General features: G+C 48.5%; 1 protein-coding gene across 1 annotated transcript; it reads right to left on the reverse strand.

Annotated features, from left to right (window-relative positions):
• Positions 1 to 4,120: 4,120 nt before the first annotated feature.
• Positions 4,121 to 4,775, reverse strand: LOC118591857. The gene has a single exon (XM_036200321.1). The coding sequence runs from the start codon at positions 4,748 to 4,750 to the stop codon at positions 4,121 to 4,123; it is 630 nt and encodes a 209-aa protein (XP_036056214.1). The 5' UTR covers positions 4,751 to 4,775.
• Between the last annotated feature and the right edge of the window lie 10,412 nt (positions 4,776 to 15,187).

Genomic DNA, 15,187 nt, shown 5'->3' on the forward strand with positions numbered 1-15,187 from the left:
AAAACCAAAACAAACAAACAAACACAACAAACATAAAGCCAAACAAACGTGAGTGGACCTAAGGGCCAGCAAGACGGTTTAGCAGTAAGTAAAGACACTTCCAATGCACTCAGTCTGACAACCAGAGTTCAACTTTCAGAAAAAAACCTACTCTCACAAGGTGTTCTGTGACCTCCATATATAAAGTGCAGGAATGTAATAAATAAATGTAGCAAAAATTAAAAAATAAGGTGACACAATTCTTATGAACTCTTTAACACATTAGCAAATGCTGAGATCCCCACCTGCTGTTCAGTTCACAAGGTAACTGCAACAACTACAAAGTTAAATATACCTATTAACACGAACCCCAGATACACAAAGCAACAGTTGATACGGAGGAACATGCAAATCAGGAAGCTACAATGGGAGGATCAACAGTGCAAGCAGATAGTACAGTAAGGTAAGAAAAAGAAACCAATAAACCCTGATTACACACAGAGAGCAATCACAATAAGGTCTCAGCCCAGAGCCGGGTGCACGCCTTTAATCCCAGCACTCAAGAGGCAGAGGCAGATGGACCTCTTGAGATCCAAGCCAGTCTGGTCACATAGTGAGCTCCAGGACAGCCAAGGATATGTAGAAGCCCTGTCTCAAAAACAAAACTAAACCTAAAAACTAAAACAAAACAAAAACAATAAAAAAGGAAGACCTCAGCCCAGGTGCTATTCAGACTCTTTACCTAAAGTCTAAAGTATTTCTATATACCATTAGCAAACAAAAATATGAAATATATGAATACAGGAGAATCATAAAACTTAATTATGGTTCTAAGTAACTGCCCAAACCTCTAGGTTACAAAACTCTACTTTATATATTATATGTATAATATAATATATATTATCTGTGTGTGTATGTATTATGTATATATGTATGTATGTATGTATGTATGCATGTATTTATATGTAGAGTTTGTTTGTTTTTCGTGACAGGGTTTCTCTGTGTAGCCCTGGCTGTCCTGGATCTTGTTCTATAGGCCAATTTGCCTGCCTCTGCCTTCTGAGTGCTGGGATTAATGTGTGCCACCACCGCCCACCAAGGTTCTATGCTATTAAGATTATTTACCCTGTGAGCTGAGGACATGGCTCAGTTGGTAGAGTGCTTGCCAAGCCAAGTCTGATGACGTGAGTCAGATCCCCATACCCACATCAAAAGCCTTGCCTGGTGGGTACTTATCTATCGTCCAGCACTACAGAGGTGGAGACAGGAAGAGCCCAGGAGTATGCTGTAGAGCAACTGAGGCAGACACCTAAGCTGGACCTCTGTATTCCACGAGCATGTGCACATATACTTGCAAAGATGTGCACACATGAACGAACATGAAAATAGAAAAAAGATATACACACAGAAAGACAGACTGGCCGGGCAGTGGTGGCGCACGCCTTTAATCCCAGCATTCGGGAGACAGAGGCAGGCGGATCTCTGTGAGTTTGAGGCCAGCCAGGGCTACTAAGTGAGTTCCAGGAAAGGTGCAAAGCTACACAGAGAAACCCTGTCTCAAAAAACCAAAAAAAAAAAAAAAAAAAAAAAGACAGACTGATAGAAGTTACTAGGGGCCAAGAAAAGCTGAAGCCATTCCAGAAGGGTAGGTGGAAGCTTTACTCTGTATGTCATTGTTGCAGAATATCTGATTGAGTTCGTATTATTTACTGGAAAAACCTGTTTCTAGTTGGGGTGTGGCTCAGCCCTAGCACACACCTTTAATCCAAGATCTTTCTGCCTGAATACTGTAGACAGAATTAAACAAAGTCCACCATAGGTTGAGGTGGAAGCAAGCAGCTAGTTGACAGAAAGTGAACACAGGATTATTAAGAAGAAACCACACCCTTAATTCCAGCACTTGGGAGGCAGAGGCAGGTGGATCTCTGTGAGTTCGAGGCCAGCCTGGGCTAGAGTGAGTTCCAGGAAAGGTGCAAAGCTACACAGAGAAACCCTGTCTCGAAAAACCAAAAGAAGAGGGAGAAGAAGAAGGAGGAGGAGGAGGAGGAGGAGGAGGAGGAGGAGAAGGAGGAGGAGGAGGAACCACAGAGAGTAAGAGGGAGTAGGAGGACAGATAGAGAGATACACAGGAAGTAGAAGGGAGGGGCATTCAGTTTGAAGAGAGGTTTTGAGATATCTCAGGAGAAAGACTTCTGGGATGTCAGCTGAGGAGGAAGGTCAGCTTTCTCCGAGCTAGCAGGCTTACACACACACACAATCTGGCTCCAATCTTTATTGGTAAAATCAAATGGCTGAAATTTCGTTAAAAACATGTTATACATCAAGACACACTAACAATAAAGTAACAGTAAGTTGCTGTGTAATAATCCTTCTGTACACTGTGTGAATATATGTCACTATGACTGATTAAATAAACAAGCTGACTGGCCAACAGGTGAATAGGATAAAGTTAGGAGGGCTAAAGTTTGGCGGGAAAGTCAAGCAGAATGATGGGATGAGGAAGGGCAGAGTCAGAGGAGTCGCCAGCCAGATGCAGAGGGAGCCAGGCCAATAAAGGTACTGTCATGTGGCAGAGCATAAATAAGGGATATGAGTGAACCTAAAATGTAAGAGCTAGTTAGTAATAAGCCTGAGCTATGGGCCAATCATTTATAGTCTATATTAAGCCTCTAAGTGATTATTTGGGAGCAGGTGGTAGGAATAGGAAAAACTCCACCTACAGTAAGTAGCTCAGCACATTATTAGCACAACAGGCAAATGCCTTTAAAAAAACAAACAGCTCAGAAACACCCAGTGCAGAAAAGACAGTTAATCTGCAGGTGGTGCTGGACTGTTCCATAGCCACAGGTAAAACTGAACTATCAGCTTCACAGAACTAGTCCTAGCCCATGGGAGAACGAGATTTACAGTACAGCTCTAACAAGAGAGCAAGGGTGCCTAGCATCAAGGAAGGAGCCTTTCCTGAACAAGGCCAAGCAGGCATCAACCACAGGGAAGGAGAGGCAGTACACCAGTTGGCTAAGAACCAAGACCTTCATCCAAAAAGCTAAGCCACATCTGGGAAACTGCAGAAACATGTCACCGAACTAAGACAGTAGCCAGCATTTATTAAAAAGAATATTCCTCCAAAGCAGCAAGTCAAGAGAAACAGACAACGGGGAGGGGGGGGGAATTGAACCCACACACAAAAAGCCCAACAGAAAAATAAGCAGACACAACATTCAACCAAACATCCTACTAATACCCACACATTTACTTGCCCTACATGTTTTAGTATTACTTGATAATATCACTTGCCATAATCCTGCTGCCAACCACATTTCTACTTCTAGAAAAATGCACGCTCACCGTCACCTGGTACCAGTCACAACAGAACCAGCTGACATGAAACAGAAATAAAAGAATGAAAAAACTTGCCACAACCTAATCGTCCAAATGCTGTGTGCTCGGCGAATGGACCACCACATAATGCGTGGAAAATCAAACTGTCTGCAGCAACTTGGATGAATCTGTCCAGGAGTCTCCTGACAGAAGACACACCCACACCACACGGAAAATGCATGTAACATGGTAACATGCTGCCACATTAAGTTCAAATGAGGCCGAAACTAAATACTCCTGCTAGGAATGCACACAAATTGATAATACTGGAAAAAAAACAAACAAAAAACATAAATGTTTACTCTTGTGGGAAAGATAGAGAAGCATGGAGTTGCTTTGGAGGATGCAGCCTTGTTCTCTCGTATGGAGGAGATAACAGGAGTGGGTCATTTAGCTATTAATATTTGCTAAACTGAAAAATCATGCAGTTGCTTTATTTTTTTACAGCGTAACAAAAACTAAATCTAACCTTAATGATAAAACAGTACCCAGAAATGTTGAAAAACTAAAGCGGTGTTTTTGCTGTCAGATGTGGTGGCCCAGACCTGCAATCCCAGCCCTCCAGATACTGATGCTGGAGGACACCCAGTACCTGATCAACCTGGGCTACACAGCGAGACCCTGTACATCTCTTATTTTTTGTGTGTGTTTGCATTTTGCACAGAGATGCAACATGGAATAAGAATGAACTGGAGTGCACAGAATAAAGAGGAAGCTAAGCAGACTGATACTCCGTGAGGCAAAAGAAACAAAATTAACGTCAGCAGTCACTTGCAAAGTTACTAAGAGCCCCAACCCAAAGGAGGCTTCGGGCAGGCAGTGTCCAGTACTCCGCGCCGGGCCAGCCTGGCTGAGGGCTGTTCCGGCCTTGGGCCCACCACCCCCGATCCCCGACCGCAGCCCAGCGGCTGGAGGCGCTGAGGCGTCGGGCCGAGGGGGGAGGCCCAGCGGCGCCGCCCCGGAGACGCGCGCGGCCAGCGGGATAAAGGGAAGGTGCGGCGCAGGTGCGGGCTGGAGACAGGATGTGCGCTCTGGACGGAGAGAGGCCGGCCCGCGCCCTCACCTCGTCCACCGTGCGGCGCGGAAGATGCAGCGTCCCGAGCAGCAGCTTGAGTTTCACAGCCGATGAGAGGCGGTGGAAGCAGAGGCGGATGTTATCGATGACCGCCGCGGTGAGCAGGGACGCGATGCTGGGCGGCGCCCACAACTCGTCCGTGGCGCCCAGCTTGTTGTGCAGCCACAGGCCCGTGTCGCTCTCCCGCATGGACGCCATCTTGGCGGCAGCAGCGCGCGCCGGCCGGCATCTTACGCGGACGCCTACGTGTCCGGCGCGAGGACCCCAACATGGCGGCGCCCGTGGGCGCGGGGCGGGGCCTCGAGCCACAGACATGCGCAGTTGCTGACGGCCGCGCCTTCCGGAGGCTTCGAGCTTAGGCGCGCGAGCTGGAGCGATGAGGCGCCGGGAGGAGGCCCGTGAGCTTCCGTACCGCATCATGGCGGCGCCCATCCCGGAGCCCGGCAATGACGTAGGCCCCCATCCCGGAGCCCGGCAATGACGTAGGCCCGGGGTGGTCGAGGTGCACCGCCCAGAGACGGGGGATAGAGTTCGGTTCCACCTTAGGCTGCTCTGTAGGCGCAGGTCTGGAAAGGCCCTTGGCGTCGTTCCTCACGGCCTCACTTCGCAGCCTGGAATCCCCTCCCTCTTCCCCTTGCCCATCCTGCAGACATTCTAAATGTGAGATCTTGGGGATGAACAAGAAAGGAAGGGGCCGGGCGGTGGCGGCACACGCCTTTAATCCCTGCACTGGGGAGGCAGAGCCAGGCGGATCTCTGTGAGTTCGAGGCCAGCCTGGGCTACAGAGCCAGGTCCAGGAAAGGCGCAAAACTACACAGAGAAACCCTGTCTCGAAAAACAAAAACAAACGAAGAAAAAAAAAAAGGAAGGAAGGTTTGTGGCTTAAGTGTAATGTGTTTGCGTGTCATGTTGACCAGGGGTCAGTTGTACTGCTGGTTTTCTGTGTCATCTTGACATAAGCTAGACTTATCAGAAGGAGCCTCAGTTGAGGAAACGCCTCATGAGGGTCAGCTCTAAGGCCTTTCTCAATTAATGATCAATGAAGAGGGCCCAGCCCATTGTGGGTGGTGCCTTCCCTGGGCTGCTGGTCCTGGGTTCTATAAGAAAGCAGGCTGAGGAAGCCATGGGAAGCAAGGCAGTGAGCAGCACCCCTCCATAGCCTCTGCATCAGCTCCTGCCTCTGGGATGCGTCGAAACAATAGCAACCCTAAGACAGGTTGGTACTAGGAATGTGAGTCCCATTACAGGTCTGTTCCGTGTGTGAGCCAGATGCCCAGGTCGAGGTGCCTGTGGTTAATGGTCAGGAGAGATGCAGATCCATCCCTCTGCCCCCATTCCCCGGCCTCCCTATGGCTGAGGTTACCAACAGGCGCCACCACCTGGCCTGTAACTTTTGGGGGTAGAGTTTTCTAGACAAGGTCTCACTATATATGTAGTTCTACCTGCCCTAGAAGACAGAGATCGGCATGTCTCTGCCTCCCAAGTGCTGGGATGAAAGGTGTGTGCTATACGCACGTCCTCTGACCTTTTCAAAGTGCCAGCAGCAGTGGCAGTAACCCATGGCTCTGTCACATGTACTCGTGAGACTGAGAAGGAGGTAGAAGCCATTCTGGGCAAAGTAGCGCGACCCCATCTCTTAAAAAATGAAGTATTAGCTGGGCGGTGGTTCTTGCCTGGGATGGTGGGATTGGAGGAGGTGACACGGGCGGCGAGTTATAGTTCATCTGGGGCCAGAGAATGAGACTGTACAGAAAGAAGCGTTTATCTGTGTTCTCCTAATTGAAACATTTCGTGTAGAGAGGAGACTGCTCTTTTAAAAGACTTAGCATGGCAACTAGATGTACAACGCAGAGGAAGCTCAGGGATGTGTAAGGCTCAAGGCCACTTCTCGAGGATCCCTGATGTTATTCTATAAATAGTTACTGGCAGGGAAGATTGTGTTGCCTGCTTCAGGGAGTTGTGAACTTAAGGGATTTAGCATTTGGTAGCTGACACCTGTAGTGGAGTAGCCTGGTAACCTGAGTTCAATCCCCAGAACCTACATGACAGAAAGGACGAACCCATTCCACAGCTGTTCTCTGACTGCCACGTTGCAGACAGTGGCCTGTGCATGCTCCTCCCCCCACATACATGAATAGAATTTTTAGTTAAAAAATATAATATATTCACTGTGACATCCATGGGTGGTAACAATCTTTAAAATGTTGGAACCTAGGCTGGAGAGATGGCTCAGCAGTTAAGAGCACTGGCTGCTCTACCAGAGGTCCTGAGTTCAATTCCCAGCCATTTGCTTGGTGGCTCACAGCCATCTGTAATGAGATCTCTGGTGCCGTCTGCTGGCCTGTAGGCATATGTGCATGCAGAACACTGAGTACATAATAAATAAGTCTGTAAAAAGATGTTGGAAGCCTGAGAAAGAGAGCATGAGCGATCTGGCCCTGCCCCTGGCATGGGAGGGGAAGAGGTGTCCTCTCTCCCCTCCTTCTATGCCTGTGGCAGGAGGGAGAGCTGCCCCTGCCCCTCATCAGCTACAGCACTCAGCAGAGTGGGCCCTGCTCCTCCCCTGGGCTGCACAGTAGAGCTGATCCTGTTGGTGGAGGCACAGGTGAGCTGGTCCTGAGGGTGTGACTGGGATACCTGACCACATCCCACCCCATGTCTGCCATGTGGTGGTTAGGGCAAGGGAAAGATGCCTTCCCCCCTTGCCCCTGCCACTTATGGTGGGGCGAGGGAACTGACCCTTAACAGCTACAGCACTCGGGGGAAGTGGACCCACACCTCACCTGGGCAGCACAGCAGAGCTGGCCCTATTGACGGGTGTGGGTGAACCAGCCCCGAGAATGTGAGAGTGGGAGGTTTGGTTCTGCCACTCCTCGGCCATATGGTGATGTGGTTAGGGCAAAGGAAAGATGCCCCCCACAAGAGCTGTCTCCCCAGTTGCAGCACTTGGGAGAGTGGTCCCTAGGTCACACAGAAGAGCTGGACCTGATGATTCAGGTGTGGGGGAGCTGACTCAGAGGGCCTGAAAGCAGAACTGGCCCCAACCCTTGCTCACTGTGGCAAGGGGTGAACTAGCAGGGGCAAGGCTGGAGAGCTCCCCCTGGTGGTGAGGTGGGGGGAAGAGTTGGCAGACTGACTAACCCTGCAACCACCCAGGCCCAGAACCAGGGTTACGAGTTACCCCATCTATGATCTATGGGAGCATGTAAAGGGGCCAGTCCTGCAGACCCAAAACTGCAGGATCTCCATGACAACGACAGGAGGAGTACCCCCACCTCCCCCTGTGAGGGCCCAGCATCCATAGTGTAGCAGAAATCAGAGGCCTTGAACCAGACCAATGAACTTTTTGCAATGAAAACTTGTAAGTAAAGAGTTTACTGTGCGACTCACTGTGTCACACTGCAGCTTCCATGGTGAGATTTTTTTTTCTCTTAAATTTTATTCCATTTGGGGATGGGGAGTTGCAAGAGCAAAGGGCAGATACGAAGAGACGGGAAGTTAATGGGGTTGAGATGCATGCTGTGAAAGACACAAAGAATAAAAGTTTTAAATAGTTGGGAGCCACTTTAAGATGTTGAGACAGGTGCTGGAGAGGTGGCTCAGTGGTTAAGAACACTAGCTGCTCTTCCAGAGGTCCTGAGTTCAATTCTCAGCAACCACATGGTAGCTCACAACTATCTGTCATGAGATCTGGCGCCCTCTTCTGGCATGCAGAGCACTCATACATAAAATATAAATAAAAATGAAATTAAAAAAAAAAAAAAAGATGTTGAGATATAAGCCGGGCAGTGGTAGTACACACCTTTAATCCCAGCACTTGGCAGGCAGAGGCAGGTGGATCTCTGTGAGTTCGTGTCCAGCCTGGTTTACAGAGTGAGTTCCTGGACACCCAGAGCTGTTATGAAGAGGAACTCTATGTCTCACAAAACCGAAAATAAAGAAGTGTCACTGGGCTTCCTAGAATGGCTTGAATTTAAAGTCTGACCACATTGGAGGTGAGGGAGGCTGAAGAGGAGCCAGAGCGGGCAGCAGTGCTAGTGGGTGCGGGCTCGGGGTGGGCAGATAGGGCACGACGCCATGGGACAAGCCTGGTGTGTGAGGCTGCCCGCCACTCTGGCAGGCACCTGCCTCCAAGGCATTTGTTTATCTAGGAAGCCTAGACCACGTGTCTAGACTTGCACTAGTGCCTGACACAGAGAGGACTCTGGGAAGAAGACAGGCAGAGATGCCGGGAGAAGCAGAGCAAGAAGAGACACAGCCACAAGGCACGTGGCAGAACATAGATGAGTGGAAATGGGTTCATTTGAGTTATAAGAGCTAGTTGGGAACAAGCCTAAGCTAAGGCTGAGCTTTCATAATTAATAAGAAGACCCTGTGTCATTATTGGGGAGCTGGGAGGACAGAGAAAGACTTGTTACAGAGGCCAGGGGCTGGAGAGATGGCTCTTCCAGAGGGCCGAGTTTAAGTCCCAGCATCCAACATGGTGACTTTTTGTTTTTAAGACTTATTTATTATGTATACAGCATGTATGACTGCAGGCCAGAAGAGGGCACCAGATCTCATTATAGATGGTTGTGAGCCACCCTGTGGTTGCTGGGAATTGAACTCAGGACCTCTGGAAGAGCAGTCAGTGCTCTTAACCTCTGAGCCATCTCTCCAGCACCCCCAACATGGTGACTTAGAACCATCTGTAACTCCAGTGTTAGAAGAACTGACATTCTGGGGTACCAAGTGAAAGAGACGCATGAATAGTGGGGGCTTCCTCCCGAACCCTGGATTAGGGAAAAACCACACCCAAAGACCTGTTTTCAGAGAGATCCTTTACTAAGTGGGGAAGAAAAGGTTTTCTGCCCTCACAGGTGTGATTTTTAAGAGGAGGGAAAGGGAAGGTCTGTATTAGAATGGGCTAGGATGAGGCACTAAAGGAGATAGATAGAGGACAGGGGGAAGGGGAAGGGGACGGGGGAGGGTATTTGTCCCAGAGGGACAGGACTGCCTCTGGATAGAGGAGAGACAGACCTGGCACATGGGCAAATAGCAGTTTATAAAGGGACAAGGAGAACCCCTGTGTTAGGATGATGTGTTTAATTTTAACTGAACATGTTAATTGGGGCAACAAAGGGGGGCTTTTGATTGCTGGATTTCAAAACTTCCATAGCTGGACCTCAGTAGTCAGCCTCAGGAGGAGGAAGTGGCCAAACAGGAATAGACCTTGGTGGCTAGCTTTAGGAATGTAATCTACTCGTTTGTTTGTTTTTCTGGAGCTGAGGACCAAACCCAGGGCCTTGCATTTGCTAGGCAAGCACTCTACCACTGAACTAAATCCCCAACCCCTATGTAATCTAGTGGGTTTCATTTTTTTTTTTTTTAGCAAGGCAGAGGGCATGGGGAGAAGGGCAAGTCCTGCCAGAGCCATATGCTTCAGTGGGCTAGTGCCCCTTCACCAGGTACACATGTGGTACACAGACATAGAAGCAGGAAAACACAAATACACAAAAGTAAAAAAAAAAAATTAGTGATGTCCTCATTTAAACAACAACAACAGTGAGGCTGTACTGTGGCCACTCATAGTAAGGAGCAGTGCCCCTATGCACTGGGGTAAAATAAATGCAATCTTGCTACTTGCTTGGTTGTGCCTGGCCATGCACTCTTGTTAGTTGCCATGTGGGTGCTGGGAATTGAACTTAGGTGCTCTGGAAGAGCAATCAGTGCTCTTAACCACTGAGCCATCTCTCTAGACCTAGGCTATGCATGGTTGTAAAACATTTTGCTGAGGCCAGGCGGTGGTGGCACATGCCTTTAATCCCAGCACTCTGGAGGTAGAGCCAGGCGGATCTCTGTGAGTTTGAGGCCAGCCTGGACTACCAAGTGAGTTCCAGGAAAGGCGCAAAGCTACACAGAGAAACCCTGTCTCGAAAAACAAAAATAAAAACAAAAAAAAAAACATTTTGCTGAAGGATTTTGGATATTGAGATCCCAGATGTCTTAGTCAGTGTTATGCTGATCTGAAAAGATACTATGACTATGGCAGCTCTTAATAAAGGAAAGCATGTGATTGGGGCTTGCTTACAATCTCAGAGGTTCAGTCCATGATCCTCATGGAGGAGAGCATGGTGGCATGCAGGCAGACAAGATAGCTGAGAGTTCTGCATTCAGATCCATAGGCAGCAGGAAGAGAAAGAGACTAGGCCTGGCTTGAGCATTTGAAACCCCCACCCCCAGTAACATGCTTCTTCCAACAAAGCCACACCTACTGTAACAAGGCCACACCTCCTAATCCCTATAAAGTAGCACCACTCCCTAATGACAAGCATTCAAATATATGAGCCTATGGGAGCCATTCCTATCCAAACCACTACACCAGAATTGTTTCTAACACTTCACCCCAATAGAAGAGAAATGAAGGTTCTTACATCGATTCACAGGATGAAAAAGCAGCATGGTAAGGTTCTATTTCCACAAAGCCAGAATGCACACTAATCTACAGTTGAGGTCTGAGGGGGTTTCCAGGGTAAGATTGAGGGGCAGTTTGTAATTGGCTGATTTGCTCTTTTGGCTCTTTTGTGGGGCCCATCACCCAGCTATCAAATAAGCTACACAGGGGGGCTTACTCTTCATTATAAATGCCTGGTTGTAGCTTGGCTTGTTTCTTGCCAGCTTTTCTTAACTTTAGCTTATCCCATCTACCTTTTGCCTCTTGGCTTTTCCCTTTTTGTCTTTCTGTATAACTTTCTTTCATTCTTATTCCATTGCTGATTGTGTAGCTGGGTGGCTGGCCCCTAAAGTCCTCTCTTTGTTCTCTTGCTCTTCCTTCCTCTCCTCCCAGATTTCTCCTACTTATTCTCTCTGCCTACCAGCCCCACCGATCCTTTCTCTTGCCTTGTTGTTGACCATTCGGCTCTTTATTAGGCCAGCAGGTGCTTTAGACAGGCACAGTAGCACAGCTTCACAGAGTTAAACAAATCCAACATAAAAGAGTACAACACATCTTTGAATCATCAAACAAATGTTCCACAGCATAAAAAAATGTAACATACCCTAAATAATATACCACAACAGCAGCTAATATGTCACTATGAGGGGCAGCTTATTCTATGTCAATCTCTTTTGAATTATTTGTGTGTGGGTGTGTTGAATTAATGTGAAGGCCTGAGGTCAACATCAGGAGTGTTGTGTGACACTGTTCTCAGGGTAACATGAACAAATTACAAATCTCACCCCAGATAAAGAACCAATGACAGACCAAAGTATGGGTACCACCAAAGTCCAATTTGGTGAACCAAGGAGTTTTATTGGCATCACTTAGAGGAACATGGGTGAGGGGTTACTTATAGGAACAAAAATGATTCAAAGATGACTGCATCACCAGAGGCCAGCATGGGTGACACAGCTCACAAAGGTTAGAAATCTGGAGCACATTGGGTAGGTTAAAAGGGCCAAGGGAAAAACAAAATGCCCTGCCACTGACTAAACCCAAGACCTGGGCAAAGGAAAAACACCCTGACTTGACCACAGGACAAGGGCTTGACATCCCACCAATCCCTGAGTTTGTCCCCGAGTCAGGCTGCAGAATCTCACCAATCCCTGAGCACAGGATCCCACCAATCCCTGAGGTCCCTGACCTCAAAACCCCATCAGTCTCTGAGTTTGCCCCAGAATCAGGCCACAAAAATCCACCAATCCCAAAGCAACCTTGGAACACCCTGCTCCTCTCCAAGAAACCCTCTGTAGGATCTGTACCTTGTTCAGTTTGCTGCTGCTTCTCACCCTAGAGGCAACCATCCTCCTGGATTCTGCCTTCCCATTAAGTCTCCTGAGTGAGGTTTGTTGTGTGGTAGGACATCCAGAGTGCTGGCCAGCTGTAACAATTTTCCCTGGAGCTGAAGCAGAGTGGAGCGAAACTGTAACACTTTCACTGGGGAAACTTTCCCCAAACAGAGCAGAGTTGTTACACTGGAGGGTCTGAGCAGAGCTGTAACAACTTTGCTGGGGAAACTCTCCCCTGTCTGAGCAGAATTGTTGCACTTACATTGGGGAAACCTTTCCCTGGAGCGGGGCTGTAAGCTGCTAAGTGTATAGTGAGTTGGTGGCATTCTTTGGCTCCCCACTGCCAGGATAAACTTTCCATCCAAGCTGCAACATTTATACATCGAACAGCCATCAGGCGTCTTAACAAGATGGAGGGTGGTGTCCTTTCCAGCTGGCTCAGCTGCTCTTTGTTTCTTTAGGCCGTTTGACTGGTTGCTGCATCTACCAGGTGTTAGGTCTCACAGGTAGTTCCTATATCTAGAAATGAGCTTAAGCTGGACTACTGGATTTCTGGGGTTAGATAAACCAGCATTCCTCAGGACCTTGGGAAACCAGTCCCCGTCTGCCAGAGGGAGTCATAATGAGGAAAAAAAAGTTAGAGATACATTTTACAATTGCAAATTGCTGACTTTGCTTCTGTAAACTTGCTTGCATTAGACACTGACCCATCCTCTCCCCGGAAATAAGTAAAAAGTTTCAGAGTCCAGCCGTCGGCCTTGGGACAAGGTCTGCAATTATAGATTAAAATAATAATAAGTCTCTGTTTAAAAATTCCCCAAATGGGACCCTAGATAAGGACCATCTGGCGAGTCCAGCAAACTAGGTCAAATGTCAGCCAATCACAAGCCTGTAACTATGCGAACTCCCCTCCAGAGTAACCGCTCCCCCTAGACCTCCCTGAGCCAACCAGTTTACCACAAATGTTTTAAAATTTCCCGCATAACAAAATGATTACTGAAATATATGATGATTTTTAAATTGGGCCAAACCCAGGGCACCTGGTATCTTATGCTAATTTTGTAGTTTCTGCCTTTAAAAATGCTTGTAACCACTGCTCAGGGCTCTCTGACTGACCAGGACAGAGAGCCCACTTGCGCCAGTGCTGAATACATTCCTCATGCATGTTGTATCTGCTGGTTTGGAATCTTGGTTTCTGGGGGGGCCCTCTCGCAGACGAAAGTATCCCAGCAGTCTGGGGTCTCTCATTTGGGGGCTCGTCCGGGATTTGGGCACTCCCAGACCAGCTCTAACATTTCATGTCTTTAATGTTTGTCGTTTTTTTTGTTCTACATTTTGGGATCCAAATGTGCCTATACAGGACTTGTATCTGAATTTGTATTTGGGCCAGTGGGGAAGGCAGACGTGCCCAGACCCCTGGTCCCGCCCTGGAGTCCCACTCTATGGTTGTTTGGAGGGAGGAAGAGATCTGAGTGTCTCTTTGTTCTAGGGAGTTAAGGTACCTCCAGCCCCTCCCATTTGAAGTTTCCTTCCTCATTTGTACTCACTCGGCACCGTGTGGCATTTGTCTAGTCTTGTTTGTTTCTGTTTAGTGTTGATTGTATTTGTTGTCTGTCTTGTGGCCTCTAGAGAAATGGGACAATGACTAACAACCCCCTTAAGCCTCACTTTAGATCACTGGAAAGATGTTACGACCCAGGCCCACAACTTGTCACTGGAGGTCCGGAAAAAGAAATGGATCGCTTTCTGTTCTTCAGAATGACCTGCTCTTAACATAGGGTGGCCAAATGATGGCTCTTTTAATCTCGATGTTCTCTTACAGGTGAAGGCTCGAGTTTTTCAGCCCGGCCCTCATGGACACCCTGATCAGGTTCCCTACATAGTCATTTGGGAGGATTTTGCCCGAGACCCCCCAAAGTGGATCAAGTCCTTCCTCCCTCAGGCTCCGTCCACTCCCCTTGTTCCCCAGCCTCCATCCATTCCCCTTGTTCCGCTCCCTCCACCCTCATTTTCCAACTATCCCCTAAAAGAATTGTCTGGGTTTAAAGCTAAGGACTCCTTCTCCTCGCCTCCCCGTTTTATCTGATGATCAGACAGATTCACTACTGTTAGATCCCCCGTCGATGTTAGACCCCCTCACCACCTTATGTCCAACCCACTGGCTGGATAAGAGAAGAACAAAGGGGCCCCCCAGAGGGTGCCCTTTCCCCACCTGCTCCCTCCCCAGACTCCACTGAACCGGAGGCGGGTCCCCAGGTGCTACCACAGCCTCTGGCTCCCTCACCACCTCCCAGCAGTCGTATGAGCCTCCACTGTGATCGAGGAGGGGACAGTGAGGGGCTCTGGACAGCCCATGCTCTTCCCCTCTGGACAGTGGCCGGCCAATTTCAGTATTGGCCTTTTTCCGCTTCAGACTTATATAACTGGAAAACTCACAACCCATCCTTTTCATAAGACCCTCAGGCCCTGACAGGCTTGATTGAATCCATACTGTTAACTCACCAGCCCGCTTGGGACGATTGTCAGCAGCTCTTACAGACCCTCCTCACCACGGAGGAACGGCAGCGGGTGTTCCTAGAGGCTCGCAAAAATGTTCCAGGAGAAGATGGCAGACCGACGCAGTTGCCTAATGAGATCGATGAAGTGTTCCCATTAACCCGCCCTGATTGGGACTTCAACACTGCAGCTGGTAGGGAGCGGCTCCGTCTTTATCGCCAGGTTCTGTTGGCAGGTCTCAAAGGGGCTGGAAGGCGCTCCACCAATTTGGCCAAGGTACGTGCGATAATACAGGGGGCTGAGGAAACACCCACAGGATTCCTAGAGAGGTTGATGGAAGGATATCGTATGTATACGCCCTTTGACCCCTCTGCTGCAGATAGGCAATCTGATGTCATCATGTCCTTTATCGGGCAATCAGCCCCAGACATACAGACTAAGCTAAGCGGTTGGAGGGGCTTCAGGGGTACACCTTGCAGGGTACACCTT

The sequence above is a fragment of the Onychomys torridus genome, chromosome 10 (assembly GCF_903995425.1).
Source record: "Onychomys torridus chromosome 10, mOncTor1.1, whole genome shotgun sequence".
NCBI lineage: Eukaryota > Metazoa > Chordata > Mammalia > Rodentia > Cricetidae > Onychomys > Onychomys torridus.